Source organism: Solanum dulcamara, chromosome 9 (assembly GCF_947179165.1).
Source record: "Solanum dulcamara chromosome 9, daSolDulc1.2, whole genome shotgun sequence".
NCBI lineage: Eukaryota > Viridiplantae > Streptophyta > Magnoliopsida > Solanales > Solanaceae > Solanum > Solanum dulcamara.
The window spans coordinates 75,274,031-75,292,003 of NC_077245.1; the positions used below are offsets into that span (position 1 = coordinate 75,274,031).

Here is a 17,973-nt window from a genome sequence, read left to right on the forward strand (position 1 = left end):
GAACTCTTTTGCCTTTTCTGATTGGTTCTATAAGTCTTCAAACTTATCACAAATGTCATATGATAAGGTTGCTTTTGAGTGGTTGTTGAACTTCGACTAGGATTGCCGTATCATTTGTTGTTGGTGTTGAACTTGATTGGAATGCCAAGTCACCTTGACACGTGGCATGAGTTTGAGCCTCAAGATAAAATAAATTTTGGACTTGAAATTTATAAAATGGACTTATTCATTTGTGAAGTTTAAATTAATTATTCAACTTCAACCGAATTGAACATGAATTTAATATAAATTTTAAATAAATTTAATCCAATAAAATTTACGTATTTTTAATATGACAATAACATAATTTTTCATAAATCATAAATAAAATTACTTAATCAAGATTATTAATATCGTATCATACCGTACTATGCTCACCCCTAATTACAAACACTCGAATAATTTAGAAATAGCAAATTAATTACTTACAAGGCCAAAATGTTAGGAAATTAGAACGACGCCGTTGGGTAGTCATTGTTAGACCCGACCCACGTGGCAAGCACCCATTTCCTCTTACTATGAACATAAAGAGAACAAAAGAAAGAGTTAATAGCACTTTAGTCCCTCAATATTGAAAAATTTAATTTAATTCTTATAATATTACTACACATATTTCACTTAGTTATCGACTTGTTGATAAGTTATTCTTTCTTTAGAATGACTAAAATTTTATTTATTCTATCAATAAAAAATATAAATTTAAAAGTATATGTGTAAAGAAAAAGAGGAACGATAGAGACGTTTGATCATGAAATTTTTTTTACTTTTTTTGAGTTGATCTTTAAAAAATACGTTTGATCATAAAATTTTAAAATCCAACTTCAATTTTTAAGACTTAAAAAAACAATAAAAACGTGGGTTCACTTTTTTTACTTCAAGTTATTCACAAAAAAATAAAAATAAAAATAAAAATAAAAACAACTTCAATTTATATTCATAGTCAAACACAAAACTTTAATTTTTAAAGCTTAATTTTCATTTTGAAAATAAAAACTATTCAAATTTCTCAATAAAACATTGTCAAACGCCACACAAAGTGCAAAGGAAGTTTAAGAGTTTTATTTTGAAAAGAGATATTTTGAGTAGTAGAAAAAATGTTAAGGGTGAATAATAATATAACTAATCAAATTAAAAGTGTCTATTCGCTGAAAAAACATGAGCTATTTTCTATTTATGATTTTTGATTGATTCTAGCTTATGAGCACTTTAGTGCTAATCAGATAGTTAGATACAGACATACGCTAAAAGATATTTATAAATTAATTTGATCAAATTATAAGCTTAATGAAAATTTATCGCAAAATTTTAGAAGTGTCATTATAAAAAAGAAAAGTCAATCAAGGATATGACCTAGTGGTCAATAAAATAGTTGAGAACTATGAGGTCTCATATTTAAATTCTAATGAAAATAAAAATATTAGATGATTTTTTCTATCTAATATAACCTTGATGGAAAGAGTAACCTGTTATCTATTGACATGAATATCGTGATTATAAAAAAAAAAGGAAAATAGACGTTAAAGAAAAGAAATAAATATAAATGCACCAAAAAAAATAGTGACACGTCCCTTCCTTCAACTATTACTTTCCTAATAAATTTCCCCCTTACATATTTTGCTTCTTATATTTCTCTCTCTTTCTCTCAGTTGGACCCAAAAAAAACTGTTCTTTTTCCTCTTTTACTCTGAAAATTACACCACATATTGCAATTTTCTTGTTTTTGGGTTGGTGGGTTTCTTGATTCTTTGAGTTTCAAGTCAAAAACTGAGCTCCCAAGAGTTATTAAAGTCTAAAGGCAAGTTTTTTATTAAAAAAATTCTTTCTTTCTTGTTGGATTTTCAATAATCAAGAATCCTATTCTGTCTGCTTTTGCTGTTTTTGTGGTATTGTATTGTTTAATGTTGTGTTCAACATTCTTTATACAGTTCATGTTTGTGTATTTTTATCTGTAGAAGCTTAATTTTGATTGTCTTTCCAGTTGTATTGAGTTCATAATAGTTCATTTGGGCCTTTTTTGGTTGGATACAGTGGAAATTTTCTTGATTTGTTCTTAAAGATTTGATTTTTATGTAATTTCTTTTCTTTCCCCACTTGTTTAATGGGGTTGGGTGGGTTGTGGGTAGGTGGGGGTGTGATGTTTCTCTGTCTTGAAGGAGTACTACTCAGATTTGAAATTTGAATGTTACTTTTTACCCTTTTGTCAGAGAAAAAAAGGAAGATCTGCTAATCACTTTTCCTCTTTTTAGGCCCATTCTGCAAAAAAAAAAGGAAAAGGTTTTCTTTGGATTACTTGTTGGGAGGTTAGGGGATAAGTTAAATTTTGGGTGTTTTTATTATGAGTTAATCCACATACTTATATTAGATCTTGATGCATATAAAACTATCCAACAGAATCATGGGTGTGTTTCTTTGTTTTTGCTGTTGTTGTTGTTTTGTTTATGATATTTGCAGTTTTTGGTGCATTTCAGCTTTATAAATGTGTATTAAGTTGAATTAGAAATGACTATTTGTGATACGGGTAATCAGTTTCTTGCCGTAATTAACATAATCTTTGATGCATCATGAACAGATCGGTTGAATTCTGGATCCGGATGATTTATTACAATGGTTGAGAATTGAAAGTGTTGAACTGTGGCAAGAGTATGGCTGTTGCTGGTTTGCATAATATTTCTACATTTGGTTCTTCTTTATTTATTGAGTCTCAGTCCTCAGTGTCGAGGCAGCGGGGTGAACATGATAGACCGAGAACTCGAGCATCATCTATTCGACAGATGTGGAGGGAGCTTGAGGGTGAGCATGTGGTGAGTAATTCCTATGGCCCTACCAGAGATAGGCAGAGATCACAGAGGAATGATGGTGGTGTCAATGATGAGGATCAGAATCAAAGGTGTACATCTCAAAGCCATACCGAGTTGGATAATTACTTTGATGATGGCCGAAGCATTAGCTCAGATCAATCTAGTGATCTTGGGGAGGTTGAACGCGAAAGAGTGAGGCAAATTATTCAGGAATGGATGCACACCGGTGCGAAGAATCATTCATCGCCATTGAGTGTGTCACATGTGAACAACTGTTCTAAGGCACAGTGTGTGCGAACGAGTATTTATCAGAGTGGCACAAGTTCTCCTAGAGATGAAGTTGCTGCTGAAATTGGTTCCCAATTTGAACAAGTACGTGATGGGTTGTTGGTCGATCATTCACAACATGGAGAGAGAAAGGCGTTACGCAGACTCTGTGGTAGACAAGCTCTTATTGATTTACTGATGAGATCTCAAAGGGAAAGGGAAAGTGAACTAAAGGGATTGTTGGAGTGTAAGCCTGTATCAGACTTTGCCTATCGCAATCGGATTCAGGTTAGACTTAAGTAGAAATGCTTTCCTTTCCCCCTCGAATATCAAATGTTATTCTGTCTCCTAGTGTATATCATACATGGGAAGTGAGGAATGGAAGTCTCCTTATTGTTGGCATCAAAGTTAAATGTGATTATGATATGTGCATTAAGATGTTCTAGGACATTGTTAAACGGATTTACATGCTAAATGTTCTCATGTCCTTGAGAACAAATGGAAAAAAATTAATGGTGCGAAGCATAAAGAGGTAAACAAAATATGGAGATTGACCAAATTTGCTAGTATCTTGCAAGTTCACTTGGCTAAAGCTAATCACGATAAGATGAAATACTTCACGTTATAATGGTTGATATTCTTGCGCCGGCGGGGTGTGTGTGTGTGTGTGTGTTTAAAGTATTAAACATTCTGCTAAAACGGTCGCAAGTCTCATTGCTGCATTGCGATCAAGGTATATCTAAATCACTAAAAATATATAATGAATATATTTCCAACTGATAATTAATATTGTAAAATTGATTTAAAATTTTAATTTAACAGCCTCCCTACCTCCTGGGGGTGGGGGTAAGGTCTACGTACACCCTCCCCTCCCCAGACCCCGACCCCACATGGTGGGATTACACTGGGATGTTGTAGTTGTTGTAGTTGAGAAGGAAGATCCTTGGAGCAATGTTAAAGTTGTTTTCGTGTTACTTTTAGGTCACGGATTTGAGTCTTGAAATCAACCATTGATACTTTGTGTTAAAGTAGTGTGCCGACATTACACTCCCTTATGGTGCCACCCTTCTTTGGACCCTATATGAATGCGGGATGTTTCGTGCATTGGGATTCCCTTTAATTTCTTGTTGAACCAAATTTGGCATCATGAAATTTTATTATTACTTAGTAATAGATTGAGCCCAATTAAGCGGAATGGTTAACATAGGATTCATGTAGCAGACTTTGGTTGGAATTAAGGCTTAGTTGATTAATTGATTACATGTTTGATATTACTCCCTCCGTTTCAATTTGTTTGTCTTACTTTCTTTTTTAGTCCATTTAAAAAAAGAATGCCTCATTCCTTTTTTGGCAAGTCTTTAATTCTAACTTTAACGTGACATTTTTAAGATCACAATATAAAGGACATTTTGATACATTCGATATATTAGTTTAAGACCACAAGATACAAAAGTCTTCTTTACTTTATTAAACTCCGTGTCAAGTCAAAACTAAACAAACAAATTGAAATTGAGGGAGTAATAAATTATGATTTGATTATTGAACTGTAGTTTGTCAACATGCATAACGAGATTTTTGGTTTAGTCATAGTCTAAGTATTATTTGAACTTATTCTAGTCATTTGCACTTCTTAGATCTATGTGCATACACTATATTTATCCTTGGTCTTAGGCTCATGTACATTTATCCTTGGTCTTAGGCTCATGTACATTTATCCTTGGACATTTTGGTACATTCGATATATTAGTTTAAGGCCACAAGATTCAAAAGTCTTCTTTACTTTATTAAACTCTGTGTCAAGTCAAAACTAAACAAACAAATTAAAACCGAGGGAGTAATAAATTATGATTTGATTATTGAACTGTAGTTTGTCAACATGCATAACGAGATTTTTGGTTTAGTCATAGTCTAAGTATTATTTGAACTTATTCTAGTCATTTGCACTTCTTAGATCTATGTGCATACACTATATTTATCCTTGGTCTTAGGCTCATGTACTTGTTTCATCCAGCTTCTATTATTTTCATCCCTAGATTACTTGCCACCCCTTGCTTGCTCGTAATACTGGAAAATTTTGTGTGGTGCAGTCATTACTCCGGGGAAGGTTTCTACGAAATGATAGCTTGACCAATGATGAAAGAGCTGCTTCAAATGCAGCAAGTGAACTGTGCTTACTGAGGCGAAGACATACTGTGTCTGATTTAAGGTAAAAATGGACCTGAATGTGAAGTCCGTTTATTTTTGAGTTGTTTTCAGTTTTCACTTGCTTGTGGTAATATTATCTTAGTAATTGTCCTCTTCTGTCATCCAAAAGGTACATTTATTCACATATATTATCTGGTAAACATAACTTCTTCTAACCAACCATCTTACCTGACACATGAAATGTTTTCAAACAGGGAAGAAATTTTGTCCAGATTGGACGATACTGTGCGTAGTTCGACTAGTAATATGCAGCCGTCTTCTCCGAAGGATATCTTTCAACCATCTCAGTCAAATAGTGAACAAGAGGTAATAGACGAATGCTACGATCAGTCTGAACTTATCAACGAAGAGAGAGAGATCAATGGATCTCATGCGAACTCAACAAGCACTATTCGTGAGCATGTGAATCATCAGTATAACATTGACCAAATAGCTGAAACATCAGAACAAGATGGAGAAGATGAGGATCATGAGCGAGTCACGTCAAATTTGGAGTTATCTAATAGTTTACCTGAAAGACAAATTAACGGGAATAGAGACATGATGGAAAATGCTGGTGATGGAGGGTTGCAGGAAGAACATGCAACCTTCCATGACAATGATGCAACACAGAGTGAGGCAAGTGATTTTAATGTGGTCGTATATGGTCATTTTCGTGATTTGGATAGAAATATCTTTGAAGATTATGACTGGGAAGGTTCATCAGCTCAGGCGGAGGAGCTACATGAATTTATTGCGGAGCCCGAAGAAAGTGATTTAGAGCAAGCGGAAGAGCCAGAGGAATTAGTAACAGAACATGAGGAAAGTGAGTCACAGCATTTGTATGCTGATCAGAATGAATGGATAGATGATGCGACAGAAAACATGGGTAGAAATTTGCCGGAAGGGACGCCTAATCAATCTTATCCAGAAAGTTTGGATGATGGCATTGAAGAACAAAACCATACCGAAGAACCACATGATGAGTGGCATGAAGAGGCAAGTGATGACTGGTTTGACACGCCTTCCGGTCAGGATGATGGATCCATCGGAAGGGTTGATACATTTTATATACCGGATGATGACAATGTTTATAGCATTGAACTTCGAGAACTGCTAAGCAGGTACGGACTTGCACCGTTTAGGCCTCTGCATCTTCTGTATAACATTGAAATTTCTTGTAATTAACAATTGTGTTCATGGTTTAGGAGGCGCGTCTCTAATCTGCTTCGTAGCAGTTTCCGTGAAAGTCTAAACCAGCTGATACAATCTTATGTTGAAAGACAAGGTAATGCTTCTTTTGACTGGGATATGGATGGAACTTCCTCATACCCCTCTGATGCAGAGCAGGAGCAACAGCAGGAGAATGTAATTCAAGAAGGGCCTCAGATAAATATGGAGGGAAATCGCTTTGCTATGGCTCCACCTCCAGAGGCACCTTCTCAGCCAAATTGGAATCGGATAACTGAGCATCAGACTTTGCGTCGCCAAAGTTCACATCAGCGCTTGGGAGAATCAGTAAGTCTCACCCATTTTCCATGAACTACATGAAGTTCTACTTGGACAACATAAGCGTAGTTGCTTTCTGTTTGTTGTTGGGGTGTCCAACACATGCAAAAAGTATGATGATCATTATAATTAAGGCACATCTGGTATTCAAAGACGCACACTGAATCTGCAAGTTGGATTATGATGCTCCATTCTTTGTTCTACTCTGAGTTTTTTAGCTAGCGTTTAGCCATAGATTTGGATCATATTTTGAAAATCTATCTTCAAATATTTTCAAGTTCCACTCACAAAACTTCAAATTGTTTCCAATTAAGATGCATGTCCAAACACAACTTCAAAAACTCAATTTTCTAGTTTCAACTTTATAATCTATGGCCAAAAGGGAGTTTGTAAACACAGTAACTTCTCGCTATGAGCATTTTTTCCCGAAAAAACTGAAATTATTCACATCCTATTCTTGCTTCACATGACCATAGTTCTTACAAGGAAATGAATACGTGTTTGATCTGTTGCAGGAGTGGGATATCATCAATGAACTGAAGATTGACATGGCTGTGCTTCATCAGCGGATGAACGATATGCAAAGGATGCTTCAAACATGCACGGAAATGCAAGTTGAGCTGCAGAGGTCGGTCCGTCAAGAAGTTTCTGCTGCCCTAAATCGATCTGCTGGTTCAACAGGTTTGATTTCATGCCTTTGTCCATTACGATTTTTTCCCTTCCTCAATCGGAGAAAATCCTACAGTACTTCGTTCATCTAGTTGTCATCTAGTTAATTTCTTTTTCCGTTTATCAGATGTGGATGTTTGTGGTGATGGTTTGCTGAACGATGAATCCAAATGGGATAAAGTGAGAAAAGGAATATGTTGCTTATGTTGTAATAACAATATCGATTCATTACTGTACAGGTAAAAATACGAAACATCTTCGTGCCTTCCTTCAATTATTAAGTGCACGTGATGTTGTTCTGAACTGTCTTAGGGACACCTCTCTTTTATGTTGTTTTCAGCCGTCTTGCGGACACAGTCTTCCCTTTTTGATCTAGTCTGAATAGAAACGTCTTATATTTTCTTCTTGGATTGCAGGTGTGGCCACATGTGCACATGTTCAAACTGTGCAGAAAAATTGGTCCATGAAAAAGCAAAATGCCCAATGTGTCTGGCACCAGTGGTCGAGGTTATCCGAGCTTTCTCTATACAGTAATTGGTACAAAGTTAGAAGAAAATAGTAGACGATAAAATATCAAAGAGAGAAGATAGATATTGAAATAAAAGTTTTATTTGGCACCTGCAATCCTTGCTCCTTTAGTCTAGGTAATTCTCTCCTTATATGTTCATTTGCTATGTGTTCTTCATTTGCCATTTCATATTTTCACTAACTGTACACTCGGATTTGCAGATTTGCACGTATGATTTATTGTCGAATACAGAATAAGCGGGTCAAAACTACTTATCATTTGTCCAAAAAATTCCGTCTATCAGTGTGTAGACATATTGGTTGCTGCCTGACATAGCTAACAGGAAAGTCATAGTTTTTTCATGATGGCTTTTGTTATGTATTGATGAAGTTATGAATATCCTTAAGCCTGGAGAGAGTGATCAACACAAGTGTGTGGTTGCCTCTCCGAGTTGGGAAGGCTGCTTACATCACACCTTCTTTGGGTACGACCCTCTTTCCTGGACCCTGCATGAATGTGAGATGCTTCGTGCACTGAGACGTCTTTTTTTTCACTTCAAATTGGGTCATGGATCTTGGAAGTACCTTCCATTTTGTTCCCTAATTTATGTTCAAGTGAGATGATATATACGTTCTTCTTTTTTTTCATCTCTTTTCTAAGATGGGAAACTAATGATGTAAAGTTTAAAATATAGTATTTATATACATTAACTCATTGAAATGAAAAATAATCTTTATTTTTTATTTTTTGCATTTCTTAACTATCACCTCTGTATCAATTTGTTGGACACATCATGAAATCTAAGATTTAAAATTTGTGATCTTAAACGTGTCATAATATTTGTGTATTTATATAAAAAATATTTAAAACTTATTTTGAAAAAACTTGTGTGTTTTCTCTTGTATCTATTATGTAAGATAAATTAACTACATAAAATATTTCACATACTTTAATTATACGCATTAATCTCAATTGAAACAGACTTGAGATTTTTCGGCTTATTAAGACTCTATGTTTGTAATAATTTAGGTGACATTTTAAGTGATTAAACTTATTTACACACTGAGCAGTTTTTCCAAAATTTACGTTGAAAATGTTTAATAAGATTTATCATGTATTCAAATGTTCAATTAGAACATGTTATAGTTCGAATGTCTAAATAAATTTTATGAGTTGTCAATATATTCCGCCTAGTTTAAACATTTCATAACTTTTATATAGCTATAAAAGTTCTCATTATATAAAAACTAATCATTATATTCTAATGAAGTAATAAGAAAATAATGTCCATCTGAACTAATACTTTGCATGTCAAAGCAAGTCTGCTTTGCAAAAAGAGACAATTATCAAATTGGAATTACTTTAAATTGCTTCAAGGCATCTTCTGCCAGTGCTAATCAAGTTAATAATAAGCTTTTAATGTAATTAAGCAATCAAAAGGTATACAAGTAAACCTTACTTTGAGTTTCGAATTTTGATGCCACACTTACAAAATGATGAAGAAAGTATAGTTCTTCCCTTAGAAAAAAAAAAAGAAGAAAAAAGAGGAAGGAAATATTCCTAATTTGGTCCAAGTGATGCATTAATGAATAGATTCTAGCTACAACATCCCCAATGTTATTTTGATAATTAACAAGTGAGGTTTGACGAGTACGTTGTACACAAATTCTTTTTATGTATTGTAAAAGTTGTTTTTTGATAAATTCACAATTGTAAAAAAAATTATTTGAAATAGAATTGCACGAAAAATATAATAGCAAAACATCAAAATACATAATACATGAAGCAATATATAGCAAACTCATTGGAGAATAAGAAATTACGCGATTACTAAATACTATTACTAATAAAGTTGCAAAGAAATGGGGCTAAACCCCTGCCTCTCCTAACTAAAAGGCGACAACACTTGATTATCTACTAATTTTTTACCTTGATTTTCAACTTGCACACTTTTCTATTTAAGATTATGTCCTCGATTAGCTGAAACAGTTCCATATTCTACCTAATCATCTCCCCCAATTCAACCTACCTCTATCTCTCCAAAATCCTCCTACAACCAACTTCTCACCCCTCTTTACTAATGTATCCATGCAACTTCTCTTTATATGTTAAAATCATTTCAGTCTCGCTTTTCACATTATGTGGACATAAAGATCGCTCCCAACTTGTCCCATATAACTTTTTTTCTTGTTTGCCACAACCATCTGAACATTCTTATTTTTGCTACACTCATATTCTACTAAACGTAAACGTCATTTTTGGGCCACTACTCTGTTCATACAATAATCTTTGATTTAACCACCACTTTATAGAACTTACCCTTAAACCTTCACGACACATTCTGATCACATAAACCTCAATGCGAATCTCCATTTCATCCACCCCTTCAATCAATACAATGCACAATATTATCATCAATCTTCTTTATCTCCTTGAATTCTTGGAACTTCCTTTTTCAAGTATAACTTGTCCTTATGCCATCAATCTTCTTATCTCCCTTGAATTCTTGGAACTTCCTTTCTTAAGTATAATTTGTCCTTATGCCTTTACTTACCCCTCTGCTTCCTGCGTCACATCACTTTGAACTTTTGATGATCCATTCACATTTCATTTAGTGATACATTCATCCTTTTAATTACGTTACTCATCAAAGAATTTGTAAAATTTGAAACTTCATAACAATATACTTCACAATAAATAATAAATCACAATAATTAGTCAATTCAAGTGCTGTACAAAAGTAGTAGTACTAATACTTACAAATTCTTTACAATTTTTTTTCTTTTTTTTCAGAAACTTGCACTTCTATGCAATGTTACTCTACTCCCCAAATCTGAAGAGCTACATGATCTCCTAATGCTCCTACACGTGTCACACTCCTGAACCGTTGATCTTTCACTCACACCATTCTCATTTCTTACATCAACTATATCCAAACAAACCTCATCCACCTCCTTGAAAAACTGCGTGGACCGACAGAGTGGACAAGTCACGTGCGATGCTAGCCACGTGTCAAGACACTGTTGATGGAACACGTGACGACAGTACGGAATGAGTCGAACGAGTTCACTCACCTCGAACTCAGTTAAACAAATCGGACAGTCTTCGATCAAGTGCTTCGCGGCTCCACCGTAAGAAATCAACGGCAGTGACTGCACCGTCGATGGGTCCATCCCTTTTCGGCATGACCTGCATTAGGATCGAAATAACATAACGTTACGTCAAAGCTAATAATTATTATAAATTATGACGATGAATATAAACATAAAGTACATTTTGGATGCTATTATATGAGAAAATTATTTTCTACACACAAAAGTTTGTCAATAAGTAATTGTATGATAATGAGCTACAAATATCTGTTTTTGGCAAAAAAAGACGAATTGAACTTATATTTCTCCGTTTTAACAGTACATTCAAACACAGAAGCTTCTAGAGTTTTAAAATAAAAATAGAAAGAGTTATATAAATATCATAGTGTTAATAACTAATTATATTTTATTCCTATTATCTCTTAAATTTGGTGTTATTAGAATACATCTCCAAACGTCAAAATAAAAATAGAAAGAATTATACAAATATCATAGTGGTAATAACTAATTATATTTTATTCCTATTATCTCTTAAATTTGGTGTTATTAGAATACATCTCCAAACGTCTTGATTTTTAAAAACGCCGTATTGAAATGATGAATTCGGCTTATACATATTTTAAAATGTCCTAAAATGTTTTGGTAATCGATCGATACATATTTCGAAATGTCCTAGTAAATTAATGCATCCAACTGATACATAACATAAAAATGATTTGATCGATACTTAAAAAATTTTATAATGTTTTTTTGAAATGATATAAATTTTGGAGATTAGGATAAAATAAATCATGTATTTAGATAATTTTTTCATAAAAATATACATATTTGAAAACTAGGAAAAAGTAACGTAACAAAATTTCAACTCGGATTAACCAAATATACAAGAAATCAAAACTTTTTTCTCCATTTTCTAAAAAGTAAGAAATTTAGAGCAATTACTAACAACCTGGGCGCCGCTGAGGAAGACGATGACGGAGATTGATTTCTCCGGCGTCGTTCATCGGAAGCAGAAGTAGTTGTATCTCCGGCGAAGTGACGTATGTAAATAGAGAAAAAACCCATGAAAAACAGAGCAGTAAGAAGTACGAGAATCGTTAACCCCATTGATGAATCGAAAGGTGCAGAAAACTTAAATGGTCTTCCAATTGCTGTAGCAGCAGCAGAATCATTCATAGGGTGGAAAGTAATTGTTGGATCTGATGAACTTATTGAAGAGTGTAAAATTTCTGGGCTTGAATATTGTAATAATACTCTTCTCATCTCAACAACTATTAATATATATATTTTTGGGTGTATAATGTTGTAGAAGATACTGGAAATGAAGGTTTTGGGGGAGAGAAAAGAGTGAGAGTACTGAAAAGGATAAGAATGGCTGGCGGTGATTATATATATACATATGCGGGTTGAAATTTAATTAAATTTAAATTTATATATTTATAATTATGTTAAATTTAATTTCGAAGAATTTAAAGATTTTATGGGTAAAGAATCTCTATTATAATTTATTTATCTTATTTTAATTTATATATGTCATTTAAGAAAAAAAAAATTATGATTGTAGACTGCTTTGAAAGAATTTGAACCAATTATGTCATAGTTAAGCATTTTTGTCCAATTACTATATAGACACAATACAATATCTCATATATATATATAAAATATATTAAAATATCAATTAATTTTATCGAAAAAAGGATATAAATATTCTTTCTAAAACTAACTACGAAGGAAAGTAGACAAATAAATTAATGAAAACAATATAAATTGAATTCACAATAAAGGGGTAAGTACTCTTCTATACTTAAAAAGATATCAAATTTGATTTCTGAATATGAAATCATTTTTAAATATTTATAGAATAAAATTTAAATTTAAATTAATTAAACTTTAAATAAATATTTTAAGGAGTGTGTAAAATTTAAAATAAATAGGGAAAGTATCTTTTAATATGGATATTTTGATAAATTATTTATAACTATCATTATTTTTGCAAATTAAATATAATTTAAAATGGATAACTAAAAATAAACGACGAAAACATCAAATATCATAGTGAAAAAACAAGCAAAAAAAAAAAAAACCACAGTCGGCAGCCCCTAGTCTAGTTGGTGATTGTGATGTGTATACTAAGTGAATATTGTGGGCTAGCTACATGACGATGGTGTGGGGTCGAACTCGTCGCATCGAATTTATTTGGTATAAATAATTTTTTTATATAATTTATAAATTATAAATTAAAAGAGAATTTTATTTTATATGCGTATAAAAAATAATGATCGTGAATTTTTTTAATCATAAAATAATAATAATTATTGTGTTAGCAAGAAAACAATAAATTGGGTCCATCTTTTGTCTTTTCAATACTCCCTCTATTTTCTTTTATTTATCAATTTTTGACTCGACATACTTATTAAGAAATTAATTATTGATATGATAAATTTATTATTTTATCCTTATTAATCACTAAAGTCATAATTCAAATTTTAAAATATTTTGATACCAAAGATATTAACTTTCTCTATAAATTGAGGGTATAATAGATTAAAAAAAAATTACTTTCTTAATTTATCAAATTTAATAAATAAAAAAAATCAAATAATTTTTTTTTTTGACAAATAAAAGAGAATAGAGGGAGTAGAAGATTTAGGATTTTTTTTATTGGACTTTAAAAAAGACAAAAGTTATAAATAGATATAGAGCCCGTTTTGATTGGCTTTAAGTTGGTCAAAACTAATTTAAAGCCCCTTTTTAGCTTTTGAATGTGTTTGCCTAATGCTGACTTTAAGCCATAAAGTTCTTAAAGTCAGTCAAAAATGAAAAATTAGGATTCCTAACTTTTTTTTTCCAAAGTGCTTAAAGTCATTTTCTTTGACCATGAAAATTACTTTTATATCTTTTATATTTTAACTAAATTCCTAAATTATCTTTTTTATTCTTTTAACCCTAAAATTCACATCATAAGCACTTTTATCCAAACACTCAACTGTTATTTAAAAGAATAACTTTCAGCACTTCAAAATTATAAAAGCACTTCATACATAAAAGTTATTTTTTTAAGCCAATTCAAACAGACTCATATTCATCATTCATAAATGGTTACGTGGTGTCTCCTAACATTTCCTTTGTATGTAGGCTGTCTGACTCACCGTCTCTTTTATTTTTGAAATTGATATTTATTTTAAAATTTAATTAATTTGAATTTCACATTTAAAAGTCTTATTTTTAAGGAATAAGGCACTCCTTATAACTAATAATGTGGTTTTAAACGTTAGACTTAAATTTGATTTAAAAACAAAAAAAATTATTTATTATTTTATTAATGCATTTAAGTTTATGCACGTCACACTTATTTATTTGAAGGGAATATTTAGAAAAATATAATATATTCGTGTTTACGAACCAAATTAATAAGAACCAAGATAGATGTCATCACTCATCAGCAGGGTATGGAGGCTTTATCTTTTCTTGTTGCATTGAATTTTGGGAACTGATGGAATGATGACAACAGGGAATGAGAAAAAATAAAATAAAATAGTTACCTATTCATAATAGTTTATAATATTATTTTAATTGTTATCTAAATGTTAATTGTATCGTACTATTAAATTTATTATTATGTATGGATGTAAAATCCATTTAAGTGCGCCAGAGTTATTACATAAAAGTCTTTGGCAATGGACTTTCTGAAACGTACCTTTAAGCTTTTTATGGGCCTACTTCACGGAGAAGTATGTTGACCCTTGAATGTGTGCATAGTTTAACCCTGCTTCCTCCGTCATTTGTGCAACTTTAAATGCTATAAATGTATTGTGAATCGTGTTTGAGACTATACATATTACTCTCCTGAGTCATTATAAAGGGTTTCGTAAAAGTTTTAAATTTTTTTATACCAAAAGTTATATCATCATAGTATTCATAGGCTAACGATAATAAAAAAAATAAGAAAATCGTTTAATTATTGTTGAGTGATACTTAAAGGGTATAAAAATGCCATGAATCATGACGAATCTACACGTACTGCTACCTTGGGTCATTACGGAGGATCCCGTACAAGTTTTGAAAAAAAATTAACCGAATATCATATCACCAAAACCATTCATGAGCTAAAAAACACGAATGAGAAAATCTCTTAATTCTGCTTGAGTGACCCCTAAATGTTATTTAAAGATATCAGAAAAAAATAACCGAAACCATACCACTAAAATATTCATGGGCTAACACGCATGAAAAATAATAAAATTGTCTAATTTCATTTGTATGAGCCCTAAATGCTATTAATTTACCGTGGATCATGTCGAGTCTACACGTACTGTTATCCGGGTACTTACGGAGGGTCCCATAAAAGTTTAAAATTTTTTTTGACCGAAAGTCATACCACCAAAATATTCATGGGCTAACACACAAGAAAAATGAGAAAATCACCTAATTCCGTTTGAGTGGCCCCTATGTGCTATAAATATACTGAGGATCGTGTTGAGGCTAAACGTACTGCTCCCCCTCCCCACCAAGTACTTACGTAGGGTACCGTAGAGATTTTGGAAAAAATATTGACCAGAAGTCGTACAACCAAAACATTCATGGACTAACGCACAAAACAATTATAAGAAAATCGCCTAATTTTGCTTGAATGACCCTAATGCTATAAATATGCCATGGATTGTGCCAAGACTACATGTACTGCTCCTCCGGGTACTTATGGAGGGTTCCGTAAAGATTTTGAAAAAAAATTAATCGAAAGTCATACCACCAAAATATTCATTGGCTAACACACACGATAAATAAAAAAGTCGCCTAATTTCGTTTGAGTGGCCTTTAAAAGATATATATATGTCGTAGATCATGCCGAGACTACATATACAGATCCCCTGGTACTTATGGAGGGTATCATAAAGGTTTCGGAAAAATAATTGAACGGAAGTCATACCACCAAAATATTCATGGTCTAACACACACGAAAAATGAAGAAATCGCCTAATTCCGCTTGAGTAGCCCCTAAATGCTGTAAATATGTAGTGGATGATACCGATACTACACGTATTTCTCCCCAGGTACTTACGGAGTGTCCTATAAAGATTTCGGAAAAAATTTGATCAGAAGTCATACCACCAAACTCTTTATCGGTTAACACACACGAAAATTGAGAAAATCATCTAATTCTGCTTGAGTGACCCCTAAATGCTATAAATATGTTGTTGATCGTGCCAAGACTACACGTACTGCTCCCCTGGAAACTTACAGAGGGTCCCATAAAGATTTCGAAAAAAAAATTGACTCAAAGCCATACAATCAAAATATTCATAGGCTAACACACACGAGAAATGAGAAAATCACCTAAATACTATAAAAATATTATAGATTGTGTCAATACTACACGTACTTCTCCCCTGGATACTTACAGAGTGTCTCGTAAAGGTTTCAAAACAATTGATCGAAAGCATACCATCAAAATATTCATAGGCTAACACACATGAAAAATGAGAAATCGCCTACTTCCGCTTAAGTGACTCCTAAATTCTACAAATATGTCGTGTATCGTGCCAAGGCTACACGTACTACTCTACCAAGTACTTACGATGAGTCCCGTAAAGGTTTAAAAAAATTGATCGGAAGTTATACCACCAAAATATTCACGAGCTAACACACACAGAAAATGAGAAAATCGTCTAATTTTGCTTGAGTGGCCTCTAAATGTTATAAATATGTTGTGGATCGTTTCGAGGTTACACATCTGCTCCCCCAGATTCTATCGAATGGTCCCATAAAGGTTTCAAAAAAAAATCTGACCAAAAGTCATACCACAAAATTATTCATTGGTTAACACACACGAAAAATCCGCTTGAATAGCCTCTAAATGCTATAAATATGTCGAGGATCGTGCTGAAGCTACACGTACTGCTCTCCCTGGATACTTACGGAAGGTCTCGTAAAGGCTTCGATTTTTTTTTACCAGAAGCCATATAATTAAAATATTCATGGGTTAACACAAACGAAAAATGAGAAAATTACCTAATTTTGCTTGAATAATCCCTAAATGTAATAGATATATCGTGGATTGTGCCGATTTATATGTACTACTCCCCTGGGTACTACAAAGGGTCCCGTAAAGATTTTAGAAAAAAATTATCCGAAAGTCATACCACCAAGATATTCGTGGGCTAACATATACGAAAAAAAAGAGAATATCGCCTAATTTCACATGAGTGGCTCCTAAATGCTATAAATATGCCGTTGATCGTGTCGAGTCTACAGTACTACTCCCTCGGGTACTTACGGAGGGTCTCATAAAAGTTTCAATTTTTTTTGATCGAAAGTCATACCTCTAAAATATTCATGGACAGCACACACAGAAAAATGAGATAATCGCTGAATTCCTCTTGAGTGACCCATAAATGCTATAAATATGCTGTAGATCGTGCCAAGGCTACACTTACGGCTCTATTGGGTACTTATGGAGGGTTCCGTAAAGGTTTTGGAAAAAAGTCGATCTGAAGTCATATCACCAAAATATTCATGGGTTAACACATACAAAAAATAAGAAAATCGCCTAATTCCGCATGTGTGGCCCCTAAATGCTATAAATATATCGTGGATCGTGCTGATGCTATACGTACTGCTCCCTCGATTACTTACGAAGAGCTCCATAAAGGTTTAGAAAAAAATTTGATCGAAAGTCATATCACCAAAATGTTTATAGGCTAAGATACATGAAAAACAAGAAAATAGCCTAACTTTACTTGAGTCGTCCCTAAATGATCGGAAGCCATACAATCTATTCAACATTGTATTTTTTAAGATAATACAATACAATGCAAAATACATTATGAAACTATATATGTAGCAACCCTCCAAAGAAATTGTAAAACTAAGGAAATTTTGAAAAAATATACGGTAATACACAACACTT

At 32.8% G+C, this 17,973-nt stretch overlaps 2 protein-coding genes across 3 annotated transcripts; one reads left to right on the forward strand and one right to left on the reverse strand.

Annotated features, from left to right (window-relative positions):
• Nucleotides 1–1,661: 1,661 nt before the first annotated feature.
• LOC129902701 (uncharacterized) lies at nt 1,662–8,697 on the forward strand. Its single transcript, XM_055978069.1, has 9 exons — nt 1,662–1,834; nt 2,609–3,392; nt 5,192–5,310; nt 5,504–6,412; nt 6,497–6,806; nt 7,313–7,478; nt 7,594–7,705; nt 7,883–8,110; nt 8,196–8,697. Exons 2-8 carry the CDS (start codon nt 2,682–2,684, stop codon nt 7,998–8,000), a joined length of 2,445 nt encoding a protein of 814 aa, XP_055834044.1. The 5' UTR covers nt 1,662–1,834; nt 2,609–2,681; the 3' UTR covers nt 8,001–8,110; nt 8,196–8,697.
• A 1,961-nt stretch (nt 8,698–10,658) lies between these two features.
• Nucleotides 10,659–12,439, reverse strand: LOC129903087 (RING-H2 finger protein ATL57). Of its 2 annotated transcripts, none has more exons than XM_055978571.1 (2): nt 12,013–12,439; nt 10,659–11,163 (listed from the first exon to the last, which is right to left on the reverse strand). In XM_055978571.1, the coding sequence occupies exons 1-2, from the start codon at nt 12,327–12,329 to the stop codon at nt 10,764–10,766; spliced, it is 717 nt and encodes a 238-aa protein (XP_055834546.1). In that variant the 5' UTR covers nt 12,330–12,439; the 3' UTR covers nt 10,659–10,763. The 2 variants fall into 2 exon arrangements, with proteins under 2 accessions (XP_055834546.1, XP_055834548.1); XM_055978573.1 differs by having other exon boundaries at nt 12,016–12,438.
• Nucleotides 12,440–17,973: the final 5,534 nt, after the last annotated feature.